The sequence below is a fragment of the Anas acuta genome, chromosome 18 (assembly GCF_963932015.1).
Source record: "Anas acuta chromosome 18, bAnaAcu1.1, whole genome shotgun sequence".
NCBI classification, from domain to species: domain Eukaryota; kingdom Metazoa; phylum Chordata; class Aves; order Anseriformes; family Anatidae; genus Anas; species Anas acuta.
Genome location: NC_088996.1, coordinates 9162670 through 9186011, shown reverse-complemented (window position 1 = coordinate 9186011; position 23342 = coordinate 9162670). Strand labels below are relative to the sequence as shown.

Below are 23342 nucleotides of genomic sequence, written 5' to 3'. Positions count from 1 at the left end.
CCACTCAATTTAAAAAATAGATTTCCACAAGCAGTTAATTACATGTCAGAAGATTTCAACCTACTCTGACCACTTTTGCTCAGGTATATTAATAGATTAGTTCACAGCAGACCAATCACTGCTCTCGTTTTCTACTCCATTTTGGTTTAGCCTCCAGCCTTGTAGCGTGACTTAGTGCAACCTCCCGAGCTAACTGTAGCCTCTGCTCCATCTAGTGGACAACTGATTCCCACAACGCAGAAACACCAGATACTGCTATAGCTTCTCAACATAAGGCAGCCCACAGATGCCCATAAAAATTAAGCATTGGAAAACTATTCTAAGAAGGTAAAAAGGAACCATAACTGAAGCTGTAATAGCACTGGTTTTGGTCTTCACCTTTTTCACAGCATAAAGAACTAACAGAGGGGGTATAGATGATAATTCCACGCTTGCATTCAAGCGGAAAGGTACCAGACACCTTCAGGTCTGAACTCCCCACAGCAGGAGCTGGTTTGTTTCCTACGTAACAGCAGTGCCATGTCACAGATGCTCTGGCTGGAGTGGCAGAGCTGGGATATAAACATCCCCTTGGTGCAAGAGCAGCAGGAGGTACCCAGGGAGCTCCTGAAACGCTGCCAGGCTCGTCACCTCTCCAAGCAACTGAGAAAGGCTTTAGTCAAAAACAAGTGTTTGTTTCTGGCACACTTTGATGCTCACACTCCTCCTCACAGAACGGTTCTTCAAGTTTAGTAAACGATACCCACAGCACAGTGTAGAAGGAGGGGGAGTATCTGTGCCTTGTCAACAAGCCAATGTAGATGAGCAACGCTGAGGAGAACCCAGCAAACTAAGGTCCAAATTCATTTAATCAAGAAACACAAGAACTTGATATGCTCTGTTCCTTTTCTATTAGAAAAGAGCCTGCTTTCAGTCTTTGAGAAATACATGGGAATAAAGACCTCCCCTGAACAAGCCTTAGCTTCTCAGCTTGAGGATCTACCAAAAAGGTCTCTTGAACTCCTTAGAAAAACCACTCCAGTTGAGCTGTACCTAGAAATAGCATTACCAACAGCTGTATTTCACACCAGTTGCTGACATTATCACGTGTGCAGATACTCAAGTCACGAGTCACGTCTCAAACCAATGTTAGGTTTCACAGGTGAAAGTTCATATTAAAGTTTCATTGTTAACTACACATGTCTACATCCAATTGCTTCTGCAGTAAGGTGTCAGCAGATCTCTGGCGCTGGGTGCCTTCAGATTGTATATCAAGATGTCCATCTCAGTGTACGCTGTAATAATGCTGGTATCTGGCAAGTTCAGATGAAAATGAATAGCAAACATCTGCAGAAGATTCACAACAGTAACCAGTCCTGCGATCTCTGGAAGTCAGTAAAAGCAACAGCTCTGTTTAGCATAGGAGGAAAACAAATCTGCATGTTTACATCGGCTGCCAAAACATTTGCCTCATATCCCAAATAAAGCCTACGGCCAGCAGTATCAATTGCTGGGTTATATCACCTGATGTGGGAAATAGTCAACCCAACAGCTGTGGCACAATGTCCCCAGCTCTGAAGACAGAGGTTTAATTTTATATGTAGTTTTTTCCAAATAAAATCTAACAAGCATACTTAGGAAGTTTATGTTTGATAAACTTATGAGGTATGGAAACCTATTTGTGCTTCAGTTGTCCTGTCAAATGTGGCATGATACCTTGGTTATATTTAAGCTCTAGGCAGATCCAGAAAAGAAACCAAATCTCTCAACTCCCAGAGCCTACCATCACTTTCAGAAAGCACTTGATCCATCCAGATGACTTTTTTTCCCCCAATTTCTCTTGGGATTAAACCTGACTATCCTTTTGAATAAGTTAACCTGAAAAATGATTCCTCCAGAAAGCACATCCCAAAGCTGTTCACTTATGCAATAAGCCACAAGACATACTATAGTTGCCTTTCACAAAACAAACAAACCAAGACACCTGATATTCCCAAAGAGTGATGCAAGGAGGGAAAAGAATAAACTTCTCTAGCTCCCACAGAATTCACTGAGGCACCAAGGGAGCACCGCAAGGCTCACACCCCATTTAGTAACCAGACCAAGCAACACCCACAGCAACACAGCATGTGCCACTGTGGAGCTCAGCTGGACAAGCAAGGTATGCATTTGTACTACAAGTTTTTAAACAGCTCTGTGAGCCTGATTTTCCAGATTCAAGATTGAAATTTGAAACTTCTTAAGGCTGCAAGCTAGTTACAAGCAGAGCTAGTGGCATTGCTACAATCAAGACTTAAAATAATGTGAAACTGTTAGGCAGTTATCTAAAGCTCTTGATAAAGATGTTCAGGGTTATCAAAGACTAGTGTCAGCCTCAGACACTTGTCTGAAGTGTGAGGGATGGGAAGGAGAAGAGAAGAATTGAAGTGTTAAAGCTTCTAATTTGAAAGAAACACCAGCACGTCCATGCCTGGCACACCCCTGCAATGTTCACAGGTGCCCTCTGCTGTCGAGAAAAAAATCCAGAAGTCTACTCGAGCAATAAAGCCAAAGAGACATCTGCTCTCCAAGTAAAATTTTTCTTAAGACTGACAGCAAGAGCTTCTGAAACTGCCTGTACTGACAGCATCCCAAGACAAGTATCATGAAGATAGATCCTGGAGATTTAATTTGCTTTTACTTCCACTAGCCACAGGGCCAGACTTCCCTGTGCTCCCTGCACAGGTAACAATGACAGCCAAGGCCGCCAATGCAGGGCTGGAGAGGGGCAGACAATGCAAAGTCACAGAGAAAAGCAGCAGTGCAAAATGAGACGAGTAGATGGATGACAGGCCAAAGAGCCATGCCACAGCAGCACATTCCTGCACTCAAATAGAAGTCACAAATCCTTACACCTTTGCTCTACTTCAAGCAGTTGTAAAGTTTACCAAAATATCCCAGGATGCAACTTGCCACTGCTATTTTCTGGCAGCAAACTTGACTTCGACAACCACCACAACCCACCAAAACCAAGGATCAGGTGCTTTATATTGTGCAAGTGATAGCTAGACGTGCATCTGCCCCTGCCACACAGGCTTTCACCATCTACAGCAGCTCCGTGCACTCTCAGCGGTGCCACCAGGCCAAGCTGTCCCCCTCTGCCCCTTCCCCATTCCTCCAGGAAATGTTTTGTCATGGTAGGTCACTGGTCTAGGCTGCAGCTGACAGCAAACGTTTAAATCGGTAACGTGGTGGGTGGGAAGTGAACCACAATAATGTAGAAACTAGTTGACAAAAACTAAGCTTCCTTTTCCAGTTCTTTAATTTCAAATGGCAGACTTATTCCAGCCCAGCTGGTTGAATATGTGGCTATGAACGTAATCCCACATGATACTTCAGTTGAAAGAAATATTTTTTTTTAGTGTGAAGATCACTGAGATTAAGTGTTTTCAAAGCAGTTCATTTTATTTGTAAAGCATTTCAATCTCTGTGAGGAGCAACATGTGAACTCTTTAGCAGAACGGAGTACTATTTATCCTGCTCAAGGTTTGGATACCATCTAGCAGATGAAACTACCTTCAAAGATGTAGCCCCATGTCTTAATTGGGCTTTATTCTAAAAATCAGTCAATTATGAAAATGCCAATAAGCTCCATTGTGAGATTTTACCAACCTGAACTTCAGTGTTATCTGTAACTTACATGTAAGTAAAAGCCTAGATTTTGAGTCAAAATCTTATTGACTTATGTTACTGACAAAAAAATACTTATTTTGAGTCAAAACAAACCCATGACTCATTCTTGCTGACATTCTTCACCAGGAGGCACAAAGTAAGTCACCCAACATCTGAACTCTTGAATCCGTGTTGTATTTTGACAGCAGGAATTAAAATATACAAGGCATAAATCCCTGGGTCTCCATTTAGTTCACAAGACTGGCATTTCCATCTTTGACCAAACCCACACCACTGTTCTCAGATGAAAAACAAAACAGACCTCCCACATACTTTGAGGCAGTTCAACAGCAGCCAAACACCAGCATGGCCACTTGGCGAATTTCTGCAATGTAATATGCACAAAAGTGCTTAAACATAAACCCTAGGTTTATGCCTGTGGCAAAACTGAAACTGTAGTGTCTCACGAAGATGTCTTCCAGGCTCAAGAGTGCTTTGATTCTGAAATTGAAAAGTGGATCCCTAAGAAAACAGGATGTAAAAATGGTTAGTCTAGTATCTATCACATTCCACTGATACTAAGTACGAAGTAATACATGAAGTATTTTCCGATAAACTGATGTCGCTATCTCAGCCTCTGTACTCTGACCCAGAAGGGCCAGGCCAGGTTTCACTAGTTTACTCACCCTGTGCCAGGAATTGGCACGTCCCATTACAGGTGATAACAGCACCACTATTCAGAATGTCGGTGTGGTAACAGCTGGCAATACCACAGGCTGATTGAAGTGCACAGACAGTACCAGACGTAGAGACAAAGAAATATAACTAGATGGTTCATATCTGCATCCAGTGAATTCAAGTGACATACTTCTATTTTTGATGTCATAGGACACACAAATTGCCTTGCCTATGGAATAGAAGAGGTAATACTGCAAAGTTAGACTTCTTGAAGAATCTGCATACCTGCATCGTTTTCATACCCTAGAAATTTAGAGCACTAAAAAATCAGTTCAGTTGCATAATATTCATTAGGTGTTCACAACTGTGTTTACGGCTCCTTTGATCTTACTCTGCATCAGCAGCATTTCAAATATTTGTAACACTTTCATGTTGTCCTAGACAAGCTACCAAGCCACATCATAAGCCAAACCCAGTGTTCCATACAGCTCTGTTGTTTCTCAAAAGTTACGTTTCTACCCTTACTCATAACACTGAAAACCAAACTTCACAGAAGATTATTATATCTTAGGATGAAAAAAGAAAGCTCTAACTTCTTGCATTACAGACATGGAAGGTGGCTGACAAGAAACAGAGGAGGAAAGAACAGTGGAAAAGAGAGCTATTCGACAAGTGGCAGCTCGCTTTTAGAAGCTGATCTTATCCCAGCCTGATCAGGCTTGATAACACTCTGTCACTGCATTTGTGCATGGGCCAGCAATAAAAGCTGTATATTAACAGCCAGACATACTCGTCTTAGGTGAACAGAAATGAGCTCAGAAGCACCTCTCATCAGTTTGACAAAAACATCAATTGACGTTAATCAACATTTCTATACTGTGCCCAAAAATGTTAAATGAAAACACAAAGATCAGAACCTTAATTGAACACTTAACAGACTCAAAGCAAAAAAAAGAAATGAATCCATGATTAGCAACAGAGCTTTCATTTTCACTTTCAGACTGGGGGTGGAAGAGATGGAATGAGAGAATATTTTTGTGGTTTAGAGGTTTTTTGTTATCATTTTTTCTTTACCCTTTCCTCAACTAGAGGTAGAAAAACCCACAATGAAGAATGAATGATCAACCACTGAATCCATCTGGATAAGAACCAGTCCAACCAAGAGCTACATTACATTCATTTTGTAACTTTCCATATTTCAAACAAACTAAACATTGCTGTGTTTCTCCAAAACTTACACAAAGTTTGGTAAATTACACAGAACATCTCAAAGTAGAAGTACACTTCCTCAACTCATTTTCTGTAAATACTAAATGACTTAAAAACAATTCAGCAAAGTTTTACAAATGCTCACTAGAATCAGAAGCAGAGGTACTCTTATCAGTAACACTTCTAAACCCAAAGACTACATTTATTTTTAGCACAGGCAACAGTTTAATAAGATGCAAATTTATTTGTGGGGAAGAAAGTTAGCTTATTCTCTTGTTACTGATTGCAAAACAAGTTCTAAAAGCTCTTGAAAAAGTTGCTAAAGAAGAAGATAGCATGATTTAAAAGGAAAACAAATACGATAGAAGAAGAATCACATTATAAACCATATGCATGTATCTAATTTTTTTTTTTGCCTTAATTGTAAGGAAAACAAACTTGCACAGGAGTTAAAAGTTGTTTGTCAAAATGCACAAATCAGTATAGATATTCAGCACGTATGTTACCATTCTACAGAACAAAATTCTAACACACTATTATCACATTAAACACGGTGCAATATATATTTTACTTACTTTGATCAGCATAGTTTTTTGCTTTTAGTTCAAGCTGTCGAGTTTGTGATTCTAATGCTTCCACTCTGGTCTGCAAGTCCTTTTTCTCTTGTTCTTGAGAATCTTCAAACTCTATGAATTTCTAGACAGGAAAATATAGTCAAATTAGACTTGAGTTCAAAAAACTTTAAAAGGCATGAGCAAATTTCATTTCTATTTCATCAAATTGAAGCAACAGATGCACGATCATTCCTAGATTTAAGTAGAAAGACTTTCACTTCAAGCAGCGTGTAGGAGACAATACAGAGCTCTTCACAGCAAAGAAGGGTACAACTGGGTTCCCAGAATAACACCTCTACAGCCCACATTCACTCTTGTGTCCACTGGTCAAGTACCCCATCCATCCAGCATGCTTTGCATAATTACCATCATCTAAGTACTGGCTTCTTCAGAGAATCCCGCTCAGTACTAACACAAACATGAATTATTTTATTCTATCCCAGCTTCACACACTGCCTGCCAACCCCACATGGGAATACAGAAGGCCTCAGTATCCTTTGATTTGACTGAACATCTATGAAGCACACCTTCACCAGGAAGCCATGAAATGAAAACACAGCCACTGCAGTACACACCTCCCAATTGCCAGCCAAAAATATCACACATTTTCCATCCCCACCCAATTGCTTCTAGTGTCCAACAGGTTATAAAACGTTGAGTCTTTATCAAAAGCTTAATAACCATCTCCTCCAATCTGTCAACTGCTTAGCCAACCACTTACAGACACTGCAATAGTGCTGGTCACACCACCTTCTGCTACTGTGGTTTACCAAGGAGCATCACTCAGCATTCTGGAGCTCACTAACAAGTATCAGCATTTATATTCTGTAACATACAAGTTAACAATTTGTCACTATGGAAGTTTTAAAAGCTTTTTTTCCCCCCTTATTTATCTTAACCAAAACCTGAAGAAATTGAGCATGTCCTGGCAGCATAAAGACTACCTCGAACAGCCAAAGATGGATTAGGTCACACAGAGCTCCATTCTGCACTGCGAAAAGGCCAAGGCATGAAGAGAAGCTACAAAGACAGCTAATGACACGAGCAAAAGCATACCAGAGGCCCTTATGGAGAATAAGAGCCCAGACAGCAATGGGGTTCAGCAAGAAAGCTGCAGCTGGATACCACATGGAAGCAAAGAAAAGGAGCCCAGATACTAGGCAAGAGGCAGAAAGTTAAAAAAGGATCATTAATTTCATCTTGCCAGCAGGATTAATGGAAAAAGGACAGTGCCCACTTCCCTCCTTTCCTTCAGTCCTCCCCCTGAAGTGGGAAAATCACCCACTTGATGGGACTGAGCAGAAGGTGGTGTCTAATGGGAAGGATTCCCTTGGAGCAGTCACAAGGTTACGAGCTATCTTCACACTGGGGATCAGTTTAACTGGTAACCTTTAACAACACCCAGAAGGAAAAGCAAAGTGCACAAGCAGAAGGAAAGGCACGTGAGCCTGTTACAAACCAGCTTTTCAAATAGTAATACTACAGGTGATTTGAATATAACCATGTCCTGTGTGTTTCTAGGAGAATTTAGTGGAAAAAATAATCCAGACACTCACACACCAACTTTTAATAAGCTGGTAAGTTTTAACAAACATATGGACTACAGCTTCTTACCCTATGGAAGGGCTTCAGCTTAGCACGGTCATCAGAAGAGATTTTTATTAAAAATGACTTCAAATGTACAAATGCATCAAAATCTATGCAGAAGAACAAGAGTTCCTTTCAGGCAAGCTCTACATGGCTATCACAGGACTCCGAACGGCGTTCATATGACTGTGCCTGCAGCAAAAGTCATGAAACAATCGAGGAGCAGCTGACACTAACCCAGGTGGGACTGCTTCGGGTTCTGCAATTTAAAAGTTAGTTCTTCCCCCACTTCCAAAAGACAGATGTGAAAGTCTTTGCACATCATGCCCTCCAAAAAAAAGTTTAGGAATATTAACTTGACAGCATGTGACCAAAAACCTCAAACTTAAAACTTGCTCAATCTCTCCTTTGCAGCAGATGATATAATAGTTTTGCCCCTTTTATATTGAAAATTCAAGTCAAGTCTGGCTTATTCATTCTTAGCAGACTTCCTTTTTAAGGAGGGCTTCAAAGTCGGACACAAATTTGGCATCAGGGCTAAATACCACCATGGTCTGGTACATAAAACATGGGAAAACATGAAAGAAGAATTATGAAACAGAACTATAACATCTTTGTTTGGGAAATCATCAGAGAACCAACTAAAGTCAGATGTGTTTCAGAATTTGCAAAAGGCCAGTGACAATTATACTTTTGACTAAGCAGCCGTTCAAAGCCATCAATGCCACTGTTGCTCACAAAACTGTGGACAGAGTCCTTCATTATTTCCTATTTCCTCTCATGTTCTTCAACTGCACGCAAGAGAAGTGGTTTTGCATTAAAGTTAAATAAATGATCTGTTAGATTTTCACTCATTTACCTTCACTTTGTTAGAGTAAGGGTTCAAGTTACATCTCTTCAGAAAACCTTCTGATTCAAGACGGATCTTTGTTTCTCTCCCTCTGCTGAGAACTGTACCAGATCAAGCCACAGACCAAGTCCTTGAGGCTGAGTGTGTCTGCGCTGTTTCATCTCCCCTTCCTGTGACGGGGCAGGCCCAGGCAGAGCCCCAGGAGCTGGTCACCCTGCCTTGACTAAGCCTGTATGACTAGGATGGAAAGACCAGTCAGATAAGCAGTCACTGCAGCCAAACACATTGACAGCACACTTAAATCCGGCACGCTCTCTGCACTGCTTAAAGTAAATGCAGCAGCACACATAGGAACATACTGGCCACTCGATATATGGATTTCTTATTTCAACCTGAGCTGCTAATTACACAAAATACTCAGGCAGACAGAAAAGCTAGCGTTCCTCGTCTCATGCAACTTCCTCCATAGGCCACAAAGCCGTATCTTACCAATCTAATGAGAAGTGAGTTTGGGGGCTTTTTTCCAAAAAAAAGAAATAAAAAAAGAGAAGAACAAGTTGAAGGACACCAGTGCATCTTTAAAAGAATGAGTCTGATTACAGAAGACTCTAATCTAAAGGCTCAAACTGTCCTTAGGAGGTCATCCTGTTTCCAGGCTCTTAATCTGCAATGATCAATGCCGGTGTCTGCATCCTAACTTTGATATATAACGATGTGTAAGCACAGGATATGATGCACACTTCCTTCTGCATGTGCCTACTGCTGAAATTCAAGCCTGAGATACCTTCAAAAGCTATGTTTGGTAACTCCCATTTAATCCTTCCCATTTTCTCTAGGCGGTATCAACTACGTCACTTCAGACAGGCATTTGTCTGACCTGTTCTTAAAGACTTCCAGTATAAAGTATAAGAGTGCTTTGCAAATAAGTTCCAGAAGCCTTCACACAGATTTAAAATTGATTATATAAAATTTAGAGCAATAATCATTGCAATAGACATGAACTCAGATCACAAACTAAAACAGCAAAGCATATACTATACATTCTGAACAGTCTCTCAAGCACATGTCCATTTAGTGACTTGGTAATATAGCACTAGCAAAATTAAACATTTCTTCCTGTGTGTGTCTTCATCTTCTGTTTCCTTCTATATTAACTTGTTTTCTTGTCACATGATCCATGTGCAGTACTGAGCACATCTGATTTGAGGGTACCACCTACTTGGCAGCCCTTTATTACCCTATGACACAGACTTGAGTAACTTTTATTGCAGTGATGCTAGTTTTTCAGCCAAAGGCATGCTCTTCCTTGAGTATCCTATAGATAGGAACAGTCAAAAACCAGCTCAGCTAGACTTGGTGTAGATAATGTGGAGCTGAAAACAACTGAGTATAGAGCTGATGCTATTTTAGTAAGCTCTGAGACCTATAACAGAAGTTAGCTATCAAGTTCATGCTATTACTTAAACTAATCTTCATGGTGGTGAGTCCTTTTTCATGACTGTAGAAGTAGCAGCTACATATTGAATATCAGACCTGGAAAGCAGCTTAATCCCACCAACAGCAGAAAAACTGAAAGGGAAGTTAGGCTGCTTGACACTGCTAGACAGTGACAGATTTCGTCTGTTTCCAAGTCCACCTGAAACTCCTGCTAGCAATGCACACCGAAGTACAAAGTGGCATAGTGATTTTGGCTTCCTGCAGAAGTAATGGGTAAGAGAGCAGAACTCCAAACCCTTCCTCCTCTCCCACTTCTGTCGCAGGGCACGCCGCCTCTCGTTTACGAGGTGGGAAGATAAGTTATGCACTACCGTAAGCAGAACAGCAGACTAGCGAGTTCCTCTATTTCTCCAGCTCTGCACAAAGCACACCATGTTAAAAGTCGGGCAAATGACTTTATAGCAATTAACAAGATCTCAACTACTATCTGAGGGACTGAGAAGCAGGTCTGGTATTTCTGAAATCTTCCTTTATTTTAAAGTCACCGCAACAGAAGCAAAAACAGCTTCCAGAACATTTCCTAGCTCTTTTTAAGTTCAAGAATTAAAGGAGGCAAATTAGGACAGCGGTGTAAAGAGATTGCTATTCAAACAGTAAACCATTTATCTTCCCAGAGATATTACCACAAATAAATACTCCTACAGTGGCAAACAGAAAGTAAAAAGAAGGGACATTACTTCTCTGGGGTAGTCAGAACAGACAGTATGGAACATTGAACTTTGTAGCTCACAGGTCTCCATTTTGCTATCAGAGCACACAAACAACCTCCAAAATGAAAGAAAAGAGAAACACGAAGCCAATAACTTGTTGTCCGAGAAAAACAGCGCTACATTCACGTTCCCTCCCTCTCGTTTCACTGATAGAGCACCCATCGGGTTACCTCAACATTCAAAAATAAGTCACAACGATCAATCAAGTCTGAATAAAACACACCCCTCATGAACGTACCAAGCTTTATGGGACAATTTCACAAACGTATGGCAGAACTGATCCCAACACATACCAAAAAGATGACCCTGGTGCTCACAATGGAACATGCTGTCTTTGATCTAATTGCTCTTTAAAAAGCATCAGTGAGCTGTCTTGCAGCACAAGTAGGAGTTTTTAAGACAGTGTTAACTCTTTTCCCCTTAATTTACCATGACACAAAGAAACGGTGATCACAGTGAGGTACAAATATGTACGTACAGCTTCTGAAGAGCCCGAATAACACAATTTATGCCATATTCTATTTCATCATATTGTTATGGTTTCTGTTCAGCTGCCCAAGGCCTGATTTTTTCAATCTGGAAAGTGCTTCCTGGGTTTCAAGCTTGATTGACTTGCTCATCAACTAGTTCAGAAAAACATCTGTATCTGTCCCTTCTACTGACACTCTTAATAAAAATATATATTTAAATAAAAGCCTTTTACATGCAGTTTGTGTCAGAATTAGTGATTTATGGCAACAGTCTCTCTAGACTGAAGTCCAGAAAGCACTGTAAAACAACTAAATGCCTGACAAGGACAACAAATGGTTCATGGGTAGAAGAGTCTGGGGACACTGTTGACAGCACCTTAGTTTGCAGCAAACTACTGAAGCCCTGGAGCAACTTGAAAGACAACATTTCTCGCTCACTTATAGGCATACTGAATGCAAACATCTGTACAGGGCAAACAATGTTTTCCAAATTAACTTTTCCTCATCATGATTGCCTTCACCTTCAGCGTTGTTATTTTTCTAATCTGGAAAAAGGTAAGCACAACCACAGAGACAAGCATGGGGCGTGAGGTCTGGAAATAGACTTATAAGATGACTTGTTCTATTACAGATAATGCTGTCAATCCAATTTCCTACAAGAGTTTGGCAGGACAATGGGCTGAAAGCAGCTATCCTGCGCAGCTGCCTTCTATTGTATTTCCTCATAACTCAGCAGACAAAAAAATCCAGTTAATAAGTTTACGAGTAGGAAATTCTCCAGCATTTTCACTTCGTTTTTTGTAGTCGCATCCAAACTCTGAGCTTGCCATTGAGCAACCCACACCACCTGTTGCCAGCTGCAGCTTTTAGATACAGACTCTGCACAGCACCAGTGCAGACAGCGCCTATTTCCATACATTTTGCAGCGCATCCTTTTTGTCAAACCTTGAGCCCAGGGAGCCCAGCGCTGGCCAGCTCCCACCAGGCATTAAGCACAGCAGGGAAGAGGCTGTGCTCTCGGTCCCAGGCCTGTGCGAGCTGTGCAGGGCTGAGGCCTCACAGGCTCCTCCTTCAGCACTGGGTTCAGTTTTGGGCCCCTCACTACAAGAAGAACATCAAGGCCCTGGAGTGCGTCCAGAGAAGGGCCTGGAACACAACTCCTGCAAGGTGAGGCTGAGGGAACTGAGGGTGTTTGGCCTGGAGAAGAGAAGACTCAGACCTTATTGCTCCGTACAACTACCTGAAAGGAAGGCGTGGGGAGCTGGGGGTTGGCCTCTTCTCGCAGGTAACTAGCGACAGGGCTAGAGGGAACGGCCTCAAGGTGGTAAGGGGAGGTTCGGGTTGGAAATCAGGAGACATTTGTTTTCAGAAGGGGTGGTCAGGCGTTGGGACGGGCTGCCCAGGGAGGTGGCGGAGTCAACATCCCTGTGGGTGCTCAAGGCAGGGTTGGACGTGGTGCTTAGGGACACGGCTTGGTGGGTGGTGGTGCAGTAGGGGATGGTTGAACCAGGTAATCTTGGAGGCTTTTTCCAACCTTAACAATTCCAGGATTCTCCTCTAGACTGCTGAGTAAGGCTGGGGGCTCACAGCAGGCACCCACAGCAGCGCAGCCCCAGCCCATCAGGGGCAGGGATCCCCCCGGTTCCCTGTCAAACCCCGGTCCCTCCCCAGTCCCCTCAGTCCCCCCCCAGCCCCGGCCGCCCCTCACCTCCTCGGCCTGCTTGCGCAGCGCCTTCTCCCTCTCGTACTGCGTGAGGAGCTGCTCGTTGTCGTCCCGCAGCAGCTCCAGCTCCACGCTGGTCTCCTGGCTGTGGGCGCACACCGAGTCCAGGTTCTCCAGCACGGCCACCACCAGCGGCATCAGCTCGGCCACCACCTCCTCGTCGTAGCGCCCGATCAGCCGCTCGAACTCGCGGTAGATGGAGCCGGCCAGCCCCGACACCCGCTCCGACATCATGGCGGGGCCGGGGCCGCCGGGGTCCTCCTGGTACACCACGCCGTCCGCCAGCTCCATGGCTCTGAGGGGAGCGCCGGGACCGGGGAAGGGGCTGGGGGGGGGAGGTGGAGGCGGCTCCGCGGCGGTGCCTCAGCGGCGGCCGGGAGAGGAGGAGGGGGGGGGGAGCGGGGCGGGGGGGGGCGGAGAGCAACGGCGGCGGCGCGCGGCACTGACCTCAGCCGCCGCGCCGGGGAGGGGCCGCGCGTCACGCGGGTGGGGGGGTCACGTGGGTGGGGAATGGGCGGGAAGGGGGCGAGGGGGGGGAAGGGGCCGCGCCCCGCCTGAGAGGAATGGTTGCAGGGGGGAGGTTGCAGGGGGGTGTGTCAGGAAGTAGGGCGGACAACGGGAGGGTTTGGGGGGATTTAAGCTGCTTTTGGTGGTGTTTTATACAACGACGCTGTCAATAGGATTCTGTGCTTTTTCTCTCTCTAAGTCCCGACCCCAACCGTTGCCCTAATGGTCATCCTGAGCCCGCAGAAGTCTCCCAGGGAGCAGTGCTCGCCACGGAAGCCTTTTGGGAGAACTGAATGTCCTTTGGGAGCCTTTACACAGCCCCACACACAACAGCACCCTGCGCTTTCTCTTCAAACCCTAACCCTGTTATCCTAATTATGACCCTAACTCCACACGAAGCCCACCTCAGTCTCCCATGACTGCTCACAACAGAAGCCTTTCGGCAGCCTTTACGCAGCCCCGCTCACAACAGCACTCAGAATCACATAATAATCTAGGTTGGAAGAGACCTCCAAGATCAGCTAGTCCAACCTCTGCACTTTCTTTCTCTTCAAACCCCAAACCTGAACTCTAACCCTAACCTTACCTGTTACCTAATCATGATCCTAACCCCACACTAAGCCCACCCAAGTCTCCCAGGAAACTGTCCTCACAACGAAAGCCTTTTGGGAGACCTCAGCTTCCTTTGACAGGATTTACACAGCTCCCCACACACCAGGACTCTGAGCTTCCTCTCTCTCAAACCCAAATCCAAACCATAATCATGTGGCTCTGGGTGCTGGCGGCCCCTGTGGGCAGGCGAGTGACGGCATGGGGAATCCTTCTCTTTTAATAGACTTGCAGAAATGCCTTCCAACAGTTCCCGTGAAAGCATTATTGTTTATTACATGTACAAAGGCATAAATAGATCAAGTGAATGGGTTAGGGATGACTGGCAGAGTTAAAACTATTTTTTTAGGACTTAGCAGCTCTGCAGCAAAGCTGAGTTCTCTGTGTTTCTTCATTTCCGACAACAAAAAGACCTCTTGTTTTCAATGCCTGATCAGTTTGTGTCAGAAAACCTGCTCTGTTACTGGGAACATGGTTCAGAAACATGTTGTGCTTGGCAGGAGAGGTTGGTTTTCCTGGGGTTTGGAATGGTGATCATGTGTTTTGTCAGGGGAACGAAGACGGCTATTTCAGGCACTTACTGTAAATTTGAGAACATCTACAGAGATTCAATAAAAAATTAGAGAAGCTTCACATTCTTCATTTTTATCATACAATTCACGTTTGGGGAAATCACCTTTTTTCATTATGTGAATGTAGTTCATGTGCAGTGGAGCTAAGGAACCAGGTGGCCTAGCAGCAGTACGGCACCAGAAATAAAAAAATGCAAAAGCTTGAGAAGTGATGAAACTTCAACTGCAGTGACTGCAGTAATTTCCACTGGAGTGCAGTAGAGGTTTGCACTGTATTTTCCCTCATTTGGGCTGATTCTAAGGCAGTAAATATGCTTACATTCGTATACTGCATTGTGTTTACATACTAAGCTAATGGCTCTGCATAGGAAGGACAAAGATAAAGATTTCAGTCCCCTGTGCTGGGTTTACATGTGAGTTCTGTTCAGACATGACTAATAGTTCATATTTAAACTAAGATAATATTTGATATAATGCAGCCAGGACAGCTAAACTACACATTCGTTTGTAAACATGGCAAAAGGAAAGAAAAGTTGTTTGCCTTTGAATTATGACCAGAAAATTAAGTCATTTTAGCTTAAAAATAAAATAAAAGTATATTGTCATACACAAATCATCTCAAGTGAAATTTTCATTTGAATTATTGGAAATGACCCCTATGAAAATATTATTTTGTATTTCTCTTTAGCAGTTGTCCACTCAGAGAAAAACTGCAACTTCTCCATGTTTACCAGCTGTCTGCCATGGATTACTGTCTTTACTTGATGCTGGGGTGTTGAGGGACAATGTCTTTCAGAATTTCTCTCTCCCTTTGTACCACAGTTTCACATTTGCCTCAGTTGTTTGTATTGAGGAAGACGCTGAAAGCCTGTGGGGTGGGGGTTGCTGGCTTGTGTTTGTTATTTTTCTTTAAGTGAGCCTGAATAAATCTTGTAGGAAGAGTGCAGATATCCAAAGTAATTCCATTCCACTCTCAGGACAAGGTTGGTAGGCATATCTAATTGCAGTGGACTCTTAACCTAGACCTTACTGCATTATTCATGTGTAATACTGCATGACGTGAGGACATCTGTAAACAACTGCAGATGATTATAAGGCTAACAATACTGATCATCTTGAGTTGTTTCAAATGCTCTTTTGTCTATATGGTTTTATAGTTATTGTCATCATGCTTGGCAAATTGCACAAATACATTAGCTCAAAAGACTTTCGTTTTGGCAGACAGCAAAAATGGGTCAAGGTGTCCGCTGACAGCCTTTAAGGGAAGGGGTCTCTAAGGATATACTATTTTTATCCTCTTTCTATTAGCAAAATTGATAGATGTGGTTTTCTTTCAAATAGCTGGAGCAAGTCCATCAGTGAATGGGCAGGCTGCTGCTGCTAGGGTTGCAGTCAGACTGAGTACAGGGGGAAGAGAGTTTGTGCTCCATTTGCTCTGTTTGCTCTCCATTGTGCTCCATTTGTGCTCTTGTTTTATGTCTAGTAACCTGGAAGTTTTCTACCATGGATAAATGAAATATTTAAAAATATGAACATAAGAAATGTTCATTTCTATGAACATTTCTGTACATAGAAAATATGAACATATGTTCATATGAACATATGAACTACCCAGGACAAGTTTCAACTGGTGTAAAGATGTATCCTGTGGGCAGTCTTACTATTCTGATCATGTTTTATTATGTGTACCTCACAGTCAGTGTGAGATCAGAAACTCAAGGTTGGATTAAAAATACAACAAGATAAGAAAGTATATCCTAGCTGCTTGCAGAAATATTAAGAAACCTCAATGGTCTGTCAATTTAGTAAACTAATCATGCATAAGAAATGGCACAAGAGACACAATAGTGTTGTCTGTGTTGCTTGAGAACAGTGACCATCTGTGGTGACAACTAGAGTAAAATACAATTCATAGACATGGGGAAAGAACTACCTGAGAAACAAAGCAGTTTTCTGGATAATAAAAGTTATATTCTGTATTCCTATAAGTATCAATTTATTTGAAAGTAAATTGACTTGTAATTTACCATTAGCCATTGAATCAGTTGGGGATGAGAAGAACTTAACTTGGGCTTTACCCAGAAGAATAAATTAGTTCTGTAGTCCTTTATGTCTTAAAGCACAACAGAAATCAAGCCAGAAGAAGATAAAGGATCATGGTTACAATAATCAAATGGCAGCAATACGTAGCTAAATGAGGAGTTGCATAGCCAAGAGCAACAAAGCAAGTCAGACTTCCCAGTCTGGTTATGAGAAGCAAGAGTTGCATAGCACAGAACACAAGTCCAGACGAGAACTCACCAGGTGTTTGTTTGGAGTGGTACAGATACAGGCTTTTATCTGAGATCTTCCTAAAGCTTGGGCCAAAATGTAAAAGCCAAGAGCTATGTTTAAATTCTCCTGAAGTTTGGAGACATTCACAGGCAGCCTGTTGCCTCAGGCCCATTTAAAAAATTCTCTGCTAGTTTTAAGTAAAGGGTGAATGGCTTGAGCACAGTAATGGCATTTCTCATTCATTCACACTCTAAATTGAAGAATGAAGATTTTTCTTTCTCTTCCCATGATCTCTCCACTTTTAGAAGATTATTTATCTAGACTGTCTCAGACCTCGCGTTTTAGGTGAACATGTAATTTCAATCTACTCAATAATTTTGGTAGAATTTCTAACTATAGCAAAAAGAAGCTATATTAAACATAACAAGTAAGTATACTTCTGTGGTGGTTTATGTACTATATAATGTACAACATGTTCTGCTAATCATGGATTAATCTCAAACGTGACAAAGATGACCCTTATTTAATGAGGTTAAAAGACTTGGCAAAGATCACATGGCAGGCCTACGGTAAAGCTGCAGACAGCTCTTGCCCACCTTACGGCATGTCCTAAGCTTTAATCATTAAATAGCATGGTTTTAGGAAGGCTATAAATAGATGTCTTATTGCTGCTTTTGACTAAATATTTTTCGAAACGTCCTGTTTCTGGGGACATTTTTCTATTTATAAATTCTGGTTTTGCCTTTGTGAGGATCATACATTAGGGTTTGCATTAGTAATGTGAAATATCTGAAATAAAGGTATATTGGAACAATGGAGTATACCTGGTAGAATTTCTGAGTATTCTCCTGATAAAGCTGAACTTACTCCTGGTAAGTGGCAGCTAAGTCCTGCCCAGAAGGAAGGGGAGCCCACATTGATTTGCTTTCAGGAAGATCCAAGGAGTAAAGCTCAGGAAATTCATCCCAGTTTCAGAACCAAGAACAGGACAGGAATGGGTTTCCTCTTGGCAACACATGCACTGTGAAGACTAGGGCATTGCAGGTGTTTTATCCTCACCTGTCAAAGGGCGTAAAACCCTCAAGAAGAAACAGATAAGTGGTGAAGGGGGGTTTGTCTCTGAGAGCTGATATGTAAAATGTGATGCCTTCTTTAGAGGAGAAACATAAAGGAAAAGAGACACTGCAATAGCGAGGCTTATTGAAATAATTCCGTGCATGGTTTGTAATGCAAAAAACGGAATTGAGCTGCAAAGAATCAATGCTCAACAAAGCATTTCCCTTGCACCCCACTTTAAAAAACCCGAAAAGCAGCAAGCAGGCAGATGACGGCACCACCCCCTCCCCAAAAACACTCCGGGCTTCGGAGGAACCGCGTGGGGATGTCCGCGGGTGAAGGGTCACGGCGGGCCAGGCCACCGGCGGGGGATGACACGGGAAGGCGGCACCAAATCCCCTGAGCGGATCAGGGCCCGGGGGCAGGCCTAAGGAGGCCCCGGGAAGGGTTAAGGGGCAGCCCGGCAGCGGCGCGGCCCCCGGGGGCGGCTCGGGGCTAAGCCGGGCTCGGCCGGGAGCGGCCGCCGAGGGAGCGGCGGGGCCGGAGCAGGTGGGACGGGGCGGGGGGAACGGGGGACGAGGGGGATAACGGGGGGCGAAAAGGGGATGAGGGGGGCATGGCCCGGCCGGGAACCCCTCCGCTCACACGGGGACGGGGCGGTGCGAGGGGGCAGCCCGCAGCAGGCTGACTGTGTGAGTGTGCACGGGGGGTGAGTGTGCAAGGGGGTGTGCTTGAGCACGGGGGGGGTGTGTGCACAAGCGTGCAAGTGCACTTGCGTGTGAGTGCACTTGTGTGTGCACGCATTGTGAGTGTGCACAGGTGTGTGGCTGCACTTGTGTGTGCACATGCTGTACTTGCAGCAAACCGTGTGCCAAAAAAAATAGAGATGTTTATAGATTAAAATGTTTATGGATTTATTCAACCTACTTTGTCCTAAATTGCCGGCGGCAGCCCCTCGCTGCACCTGCAGTAGAGCTCTTCACTTTGGTTCCATTTAGAGCTTTTCTGAATTTAATATTTGCTAATTGCTTAGTTCTGTATCTGGCAAACCATTATTGTTTTAAGGTTACATTTGTAGCGCTTGTAAAAACCCTGGTGGGGAGTGATTGATTTATCAAATCAGCGCAGATCACGGGGTGACAGCCTGCAGACACAACCAATGCAGTCATTACAATAGCATAGCTGATGGCACACACGACTCGGGGCTGGGATCACACTTGCCTGCTGGTCCTGGAATAACAACTCTTGTTCTTCCTTGCTAGGACGATGGCTGCTGTTGCAGAGCGCACCTTCATCGCCATCAAGCCTGACGGGGTCCAGCGGGGACTGGTGGGAGAGATCATCAAGCGGTTTGAGCAAAAAGGATTCAAACTGGTGGCCATGAAACTGATACACGTAAGCTGTCCTTAACTTGCACATCTCCTTTTCATAGAAACAGCAACCTAAAAATAAAGTAGCAGACAATAATGAGAAATTGACCATTCAGAAAATTTAAACCTGGACTTTTGGTAAGTCTTTGGCTATTTTGGAGAAGTTCCAATTCGCAGCTCTGGCTAAATGCTTTAGACATGCTAAGTATGCTAATTTTAGTAACTTGATGTCCTTAGCCCGAAGAGAATATTCTTTTAGGTGCATCCTATGCCTAATAACTATCTCTGGATATCTTCAACAAATACCAGTTCACATACCCGTGTTAGCAACAGATCTTTTTTGAGTTCAGGAGTGGTTAAAACAAACAGCTCAAATTCATGTTTACTATAACTACTTACAGGAAGTTGCTAGAAATGATGAATTTTGAGGTGTAGGCATGTTTTAGGATTGATAGTGCTCTGCAGTTAATCTCTCTGATTTCAGTACGCTCTTAAGTTCGTAGAAGAAGCTTTTTGTTTGGTTGTTTTTTAATGCAGGCCTCTGAAGACCTTCTGAGAGAACACTACATTGATCTAAAAGACCGTCCATTCTATGATGGTCTGGTGCAGTACATGCACTCTGGACCTGTTGTAGCTATGGTGAGTTCTTAAAAACAAAGCTTAGCTAAGAAAAATACACTGTTTAGTTGTCTTGCCTGTAAATAAGCTCGTGGTACCTAATGAATACTAGTTTACGTTTGAAAGGATTCAAATAATCAAATAATATAGTTTGGAAGATGTACTTCTGACTTGGTTTTTCTATGTATCTTTTTATCACAGTCTTTCTCTCCTTTGATCCTTTGAGTCAGTATGTTGAGGAATAGGGCAGGGGAAAAGGGAGAGCTTAAGCTGAAACTTTGATAAACAGTAAACCTGCACCCAAAAAATACACCGTGGAATGCCATGTATTAATCAAGCTGAGAAGTGATGATGAAATATTTTTACAGTACTCTCACGTTCAAGTAACTTTGAAAATCTTGTTTAGTCTAATTTAATTAGAAGGAATTTTCCTTTATTTTTTTTTTTTAATTTTTTCCTTTAACAGTGTGTTTGTTGAATAGTTGAGCTGGAGGTTTAGATCTTCAATGAGCAGAGAGCTTTGGAAGGCTGTTTACTGTACTGAGATTTAAAATAGTTCTCTTCCCATCCTTGGGGAGGAAAGGTACGTTGCAGATGGGCGGGGAAGGGCAGAACTGCACTAAACGCTTCAAGAATTTGACAGAGAAATTGGAAATAAAATATGACTCCCTATTAGGAATATAGGGATGGTGACTTGTGTTATGATGGACAGCACTGCATAATTCTGGAAGGTGTTATTAATTCTTGCTACTTTGTCTACTGCAATATAGTCTCAATGGATTTTTTTTTTTTTTTTTTACTAAGGTGTGGGAAGGTCTTAATGTGGTTAAAACTGGAAGGGTGATGCTGGGGGAAACTAATCCAGTGGATTCAAAGCCTGGCACTATTCGTGGTGACCTCTGTGTTCAAGTTGGAAGGTATATTTTGAAAGTACTGATTTAAACTGAAGCCCCTAAAGCTCCAATGGTATGTCGTGATACACATAGGAAAAGTGCTCCAGCCTTCTTCATTTTACGCGTGGAGATGCCTTCCCCAGGATAATGTAACTGGATCTAAAGGTGGAAGTGGAATTGCAGTCTTCTCTTTGACAAAAATGATGAGCAAAGCTGTCATGGCCCACTCCATGCCTATAACTACTTTACAGTTCCTCACGACTTCTCTCTGTAATGGTGACCACTTCAAAATTAAGTTGACTTTGCTTTGCACTTGATGATTGTATTAATTTTATATCCACCTCTTCTTTTTGTAGGAACATCATTCATGGAAGTGATTCTGTAGAAAGTGCCGAGACAGAGATCAATCTGTGGTTCACTCCTGAAGAACTGGTTGATTACAGAAGCTGTGCTCATGAATGGATCTATGAGTAGAACTGAACCTATACCTTTTGATATCCTTACTATCTGTAATCAGTTGTTATCAGTTGTTTTAAAGTCCTTCATATCAACTAGTAGAAACCATTTTCAGAAACCTGTGGTATTCACTGTTGTGAATATTAAATATAATCAGTGTTTGTTGCTGTTTTGGTTAAAAAGCTATCAATTTATGGATAGGATTGTATTTTTAAAAACTTTTTAGCTACGTATGGGAGTGAGAGAGGTGAGATTCAAACACAGAGAAGCAAAACATTCCTTGTTAATAATACAGAACATGTATTTTCCTGAAGCACTCCCCAAAGTCAAAGAGGAGGTTTTAGTAAATAGAAGCTAATGCAAATCTCTCAGTGTTAAAGGTGCATCATTTTGTTAAAATGTTAGTGGTCAAACAAGTGGTATGTAAATATATTGTGTGCTCAGATGTTGAGGGTTGAACTTGATATCAAATCAAGTGAATCCTCATGCCTAAAGGGGGTGCAGAAAAACGCTTTATTTCTCTTTCCAAAAGGTGCTGTGCCTGTACACAGAGCACGATAAAATAACTTCTCTACATTGACATGGTTTCATTTTTTTTCTGCACGATTTATTTAGCATTTTAAGGAAGGATTAATAGGCCAGGCTTTTTGAAATGCTCTTTTATGTGAAAAGAAGATTAATGTGAGAATGGATGAGCGTGATCCATTTTCAGTCACTGTACTGTAGCAGTCCTCTAACATTGCATAGAGGAACAATGGAGTGATGTTTGCTGTACTGACCACAGAGCTGATAATTTAGCTTCATTTGTACTTCTACATCCGTATTTCCTTAATAGCTGGAACTCCAAAGCAAGGAGCAAGGTGATTTTGGATAAGATACTTAATAAGTGGCTCCAGCATTATTTATTTATTTATTTAATCATGTCAACAAATACATTCGTAATAATGCTAAACCTATTTCAGTAGAAGCATCTGCTTCCATCACAGGAAACAGCCTCTTGCTGAAATATTTTGCAACAAACACTCAACAGAGGTTTGGGATGTAGGAACAAAAAGTGCACTGGAGTCAATGTAATGTATTTATTTCCTTGTAACACTGTATTCATTAAAAGCAGGAGTTTTGTGAAACTACTTGTTCAAACTCCCATATTTTTGCCTACAGTGAGTTGTTGTTTCAAAGAGTAAACTGCAATGAATATTGAATTTGATGCTTATGATACGTTATGAAGGTAACCAACTCCTAATGAGATGCTCCAAAATAAAATATTTGCTGTTTCTTAAGTTAAACAAAAGGTTTGTTCATTATATTGCCTTAGGGCTAATTAATGAGTCTAAGGAGAGGGAATAAATTCCCTACCTACCAAACTGCAGATGATGTTTGTAGCCTGTTTCCTAAAAATAGTCAGTGCTACAGAAGGCAAATAATTAAGTTAAAGGTTGTTAGAACAAAGGGAACACATAACAAACCTGTGCACTGGATGAGTAGTAGTCCTGAGTTCCACTTTTGCCTGAAGGATTAGGTTTCTTTCTCTTGATTGCTTACTACAAAACAGAAATTTGGGAAGAAATGTGGTTCACGTGGAGGTGAGGGGGGTTGTCAGAAAGATACTGATTAGTGTCTAATGCATTTAGACTGAGAGGAGGTGGAAGTTGGCCACCTCTTGGAAGAAATGCAGTATTCCTCTTACACATCTAAGCTGCCTGACTCAGCGTTTCCAGTTTCACTAATTTAAGTTGCCTGTCAATAGGAGACTGCGTACGTACTGCAGAGGGTATTGCTTTCATGTTACAGCCGCAGTGCTGGTATTGAATTATAACTAGTTCAGGAAGAAAAAACTTAGCTTGTAAATTATATCAGCTAGTAAGCACTTTAAAAAATAATAAAATTTTTCTTTATTCTCATTAAGGTGCAGGTTCGGGAACTGTTAAGTTTTATATGTATGTTTTGACACTTTTCAGCTTCACCTTCTGATATCCTAGCCAAAGAAATATCCCAGGCAACTTCCCCGGCTTCCAGCTA

The 23342-nt window shown here is 42.4% G+C and overlaps 2 protein-coding genes across 11 annotated transcripts in view; one reads left to right on the top strand and one right to left on the bottom strand.

The window, feature by feature from the left end:
* Positions 1 to 13363, bottom strand: part of SPAG9 (sperm associated antigen 9) — a 63190-nt gene extending 49827 nt beyond the window's left edge. For 5 of the 9 annotated variants that reach the window (XM_068654889.1, XM_068654894.1, XM_068654897.1 and 2 more), the window contains exons 1-2: positions 12954 to 13362; positions 6093 to 6213 (exon numbers count right to left, since the gene is read on the bottom strand). In XM_068654889.1, coding sequence (XP_068510990.1) covers positions 6093 to 6213; positions 12954 to 13259 — 427 coding nt within the window. In that variant the 5' untranslated portion in view covers positions 13260 to 13362. Of the gene's footprint in view, positions 1 to 6092; positions 6214 to 12953 lie in introns of all 9 variants that reach the window. The other 4 variants (XM_068654895.1, XM_068654893.1, XM_068654896.1 and 1 more) reach the window with 2 other exon arrangements.
* Positions 12116 to 22450, top strand: LOC137841705 (nucleoside diphosphate kinase-like). Of its 2 annotated transcripts, none has more exons than XM_068654920.1 (5): positions 12116 to 12412; positions 19249 to 19381; positions 19894 to 19995; positions 20779 to 20891; positions 21224 to 22450. In XM_068654920.1, exons 2-5 carry the CDS (start codon positions 19253 to 19255, stop codon positions 21339 to 21341), a joined length of 462 nt encoding a protein of 153 aa, XP_068511021.1. In that variant the 5' UTR covers positions 12116 to 12412; positions 19249 to 19252; the 3' UTR covers positions 21342 to 22450. The 2 variants fall into 2 exon arrangements, with proteins under 2 accessions (XP_068511021.1, XP_068511020.1); XM_068654919.1 differs by lacking the exon at positions 12116 to 12412 and adding an exon at positions 15029 to 18535.
* The last annotated feature ends 892 nt before the right edge of the window (positions 22451 to 23342 follow it).

What these genes read in the sequence shown, in the direction of transcription:
- LOC137841705 (XM_068654920.1), top strand. Translation starts at nt 19,253, where the DNA reads ATGGCTGCTGTTGCAGAGCGCACCTTCATCGCCATCAAGCCTGACGGG. An exon ending in CTGGACCTGTTGTAGCTATG is followed by an intron (nt 19,996 to 20,778) that starts GTGAGTTCTTAA and finishes TTTTTTACTAAG; the next exon opens with GTGTGGGAAGGTCTTAATGT. An exon ending in CTCTGTGTTCAAGTTGGAAG is followed by an intron (nt 20,892 to 21,223) that starts GTATATTTTGAA and finishes TTCTTTTTGTAG; the next exon opens with GAACATCATTCATGGAAGTG.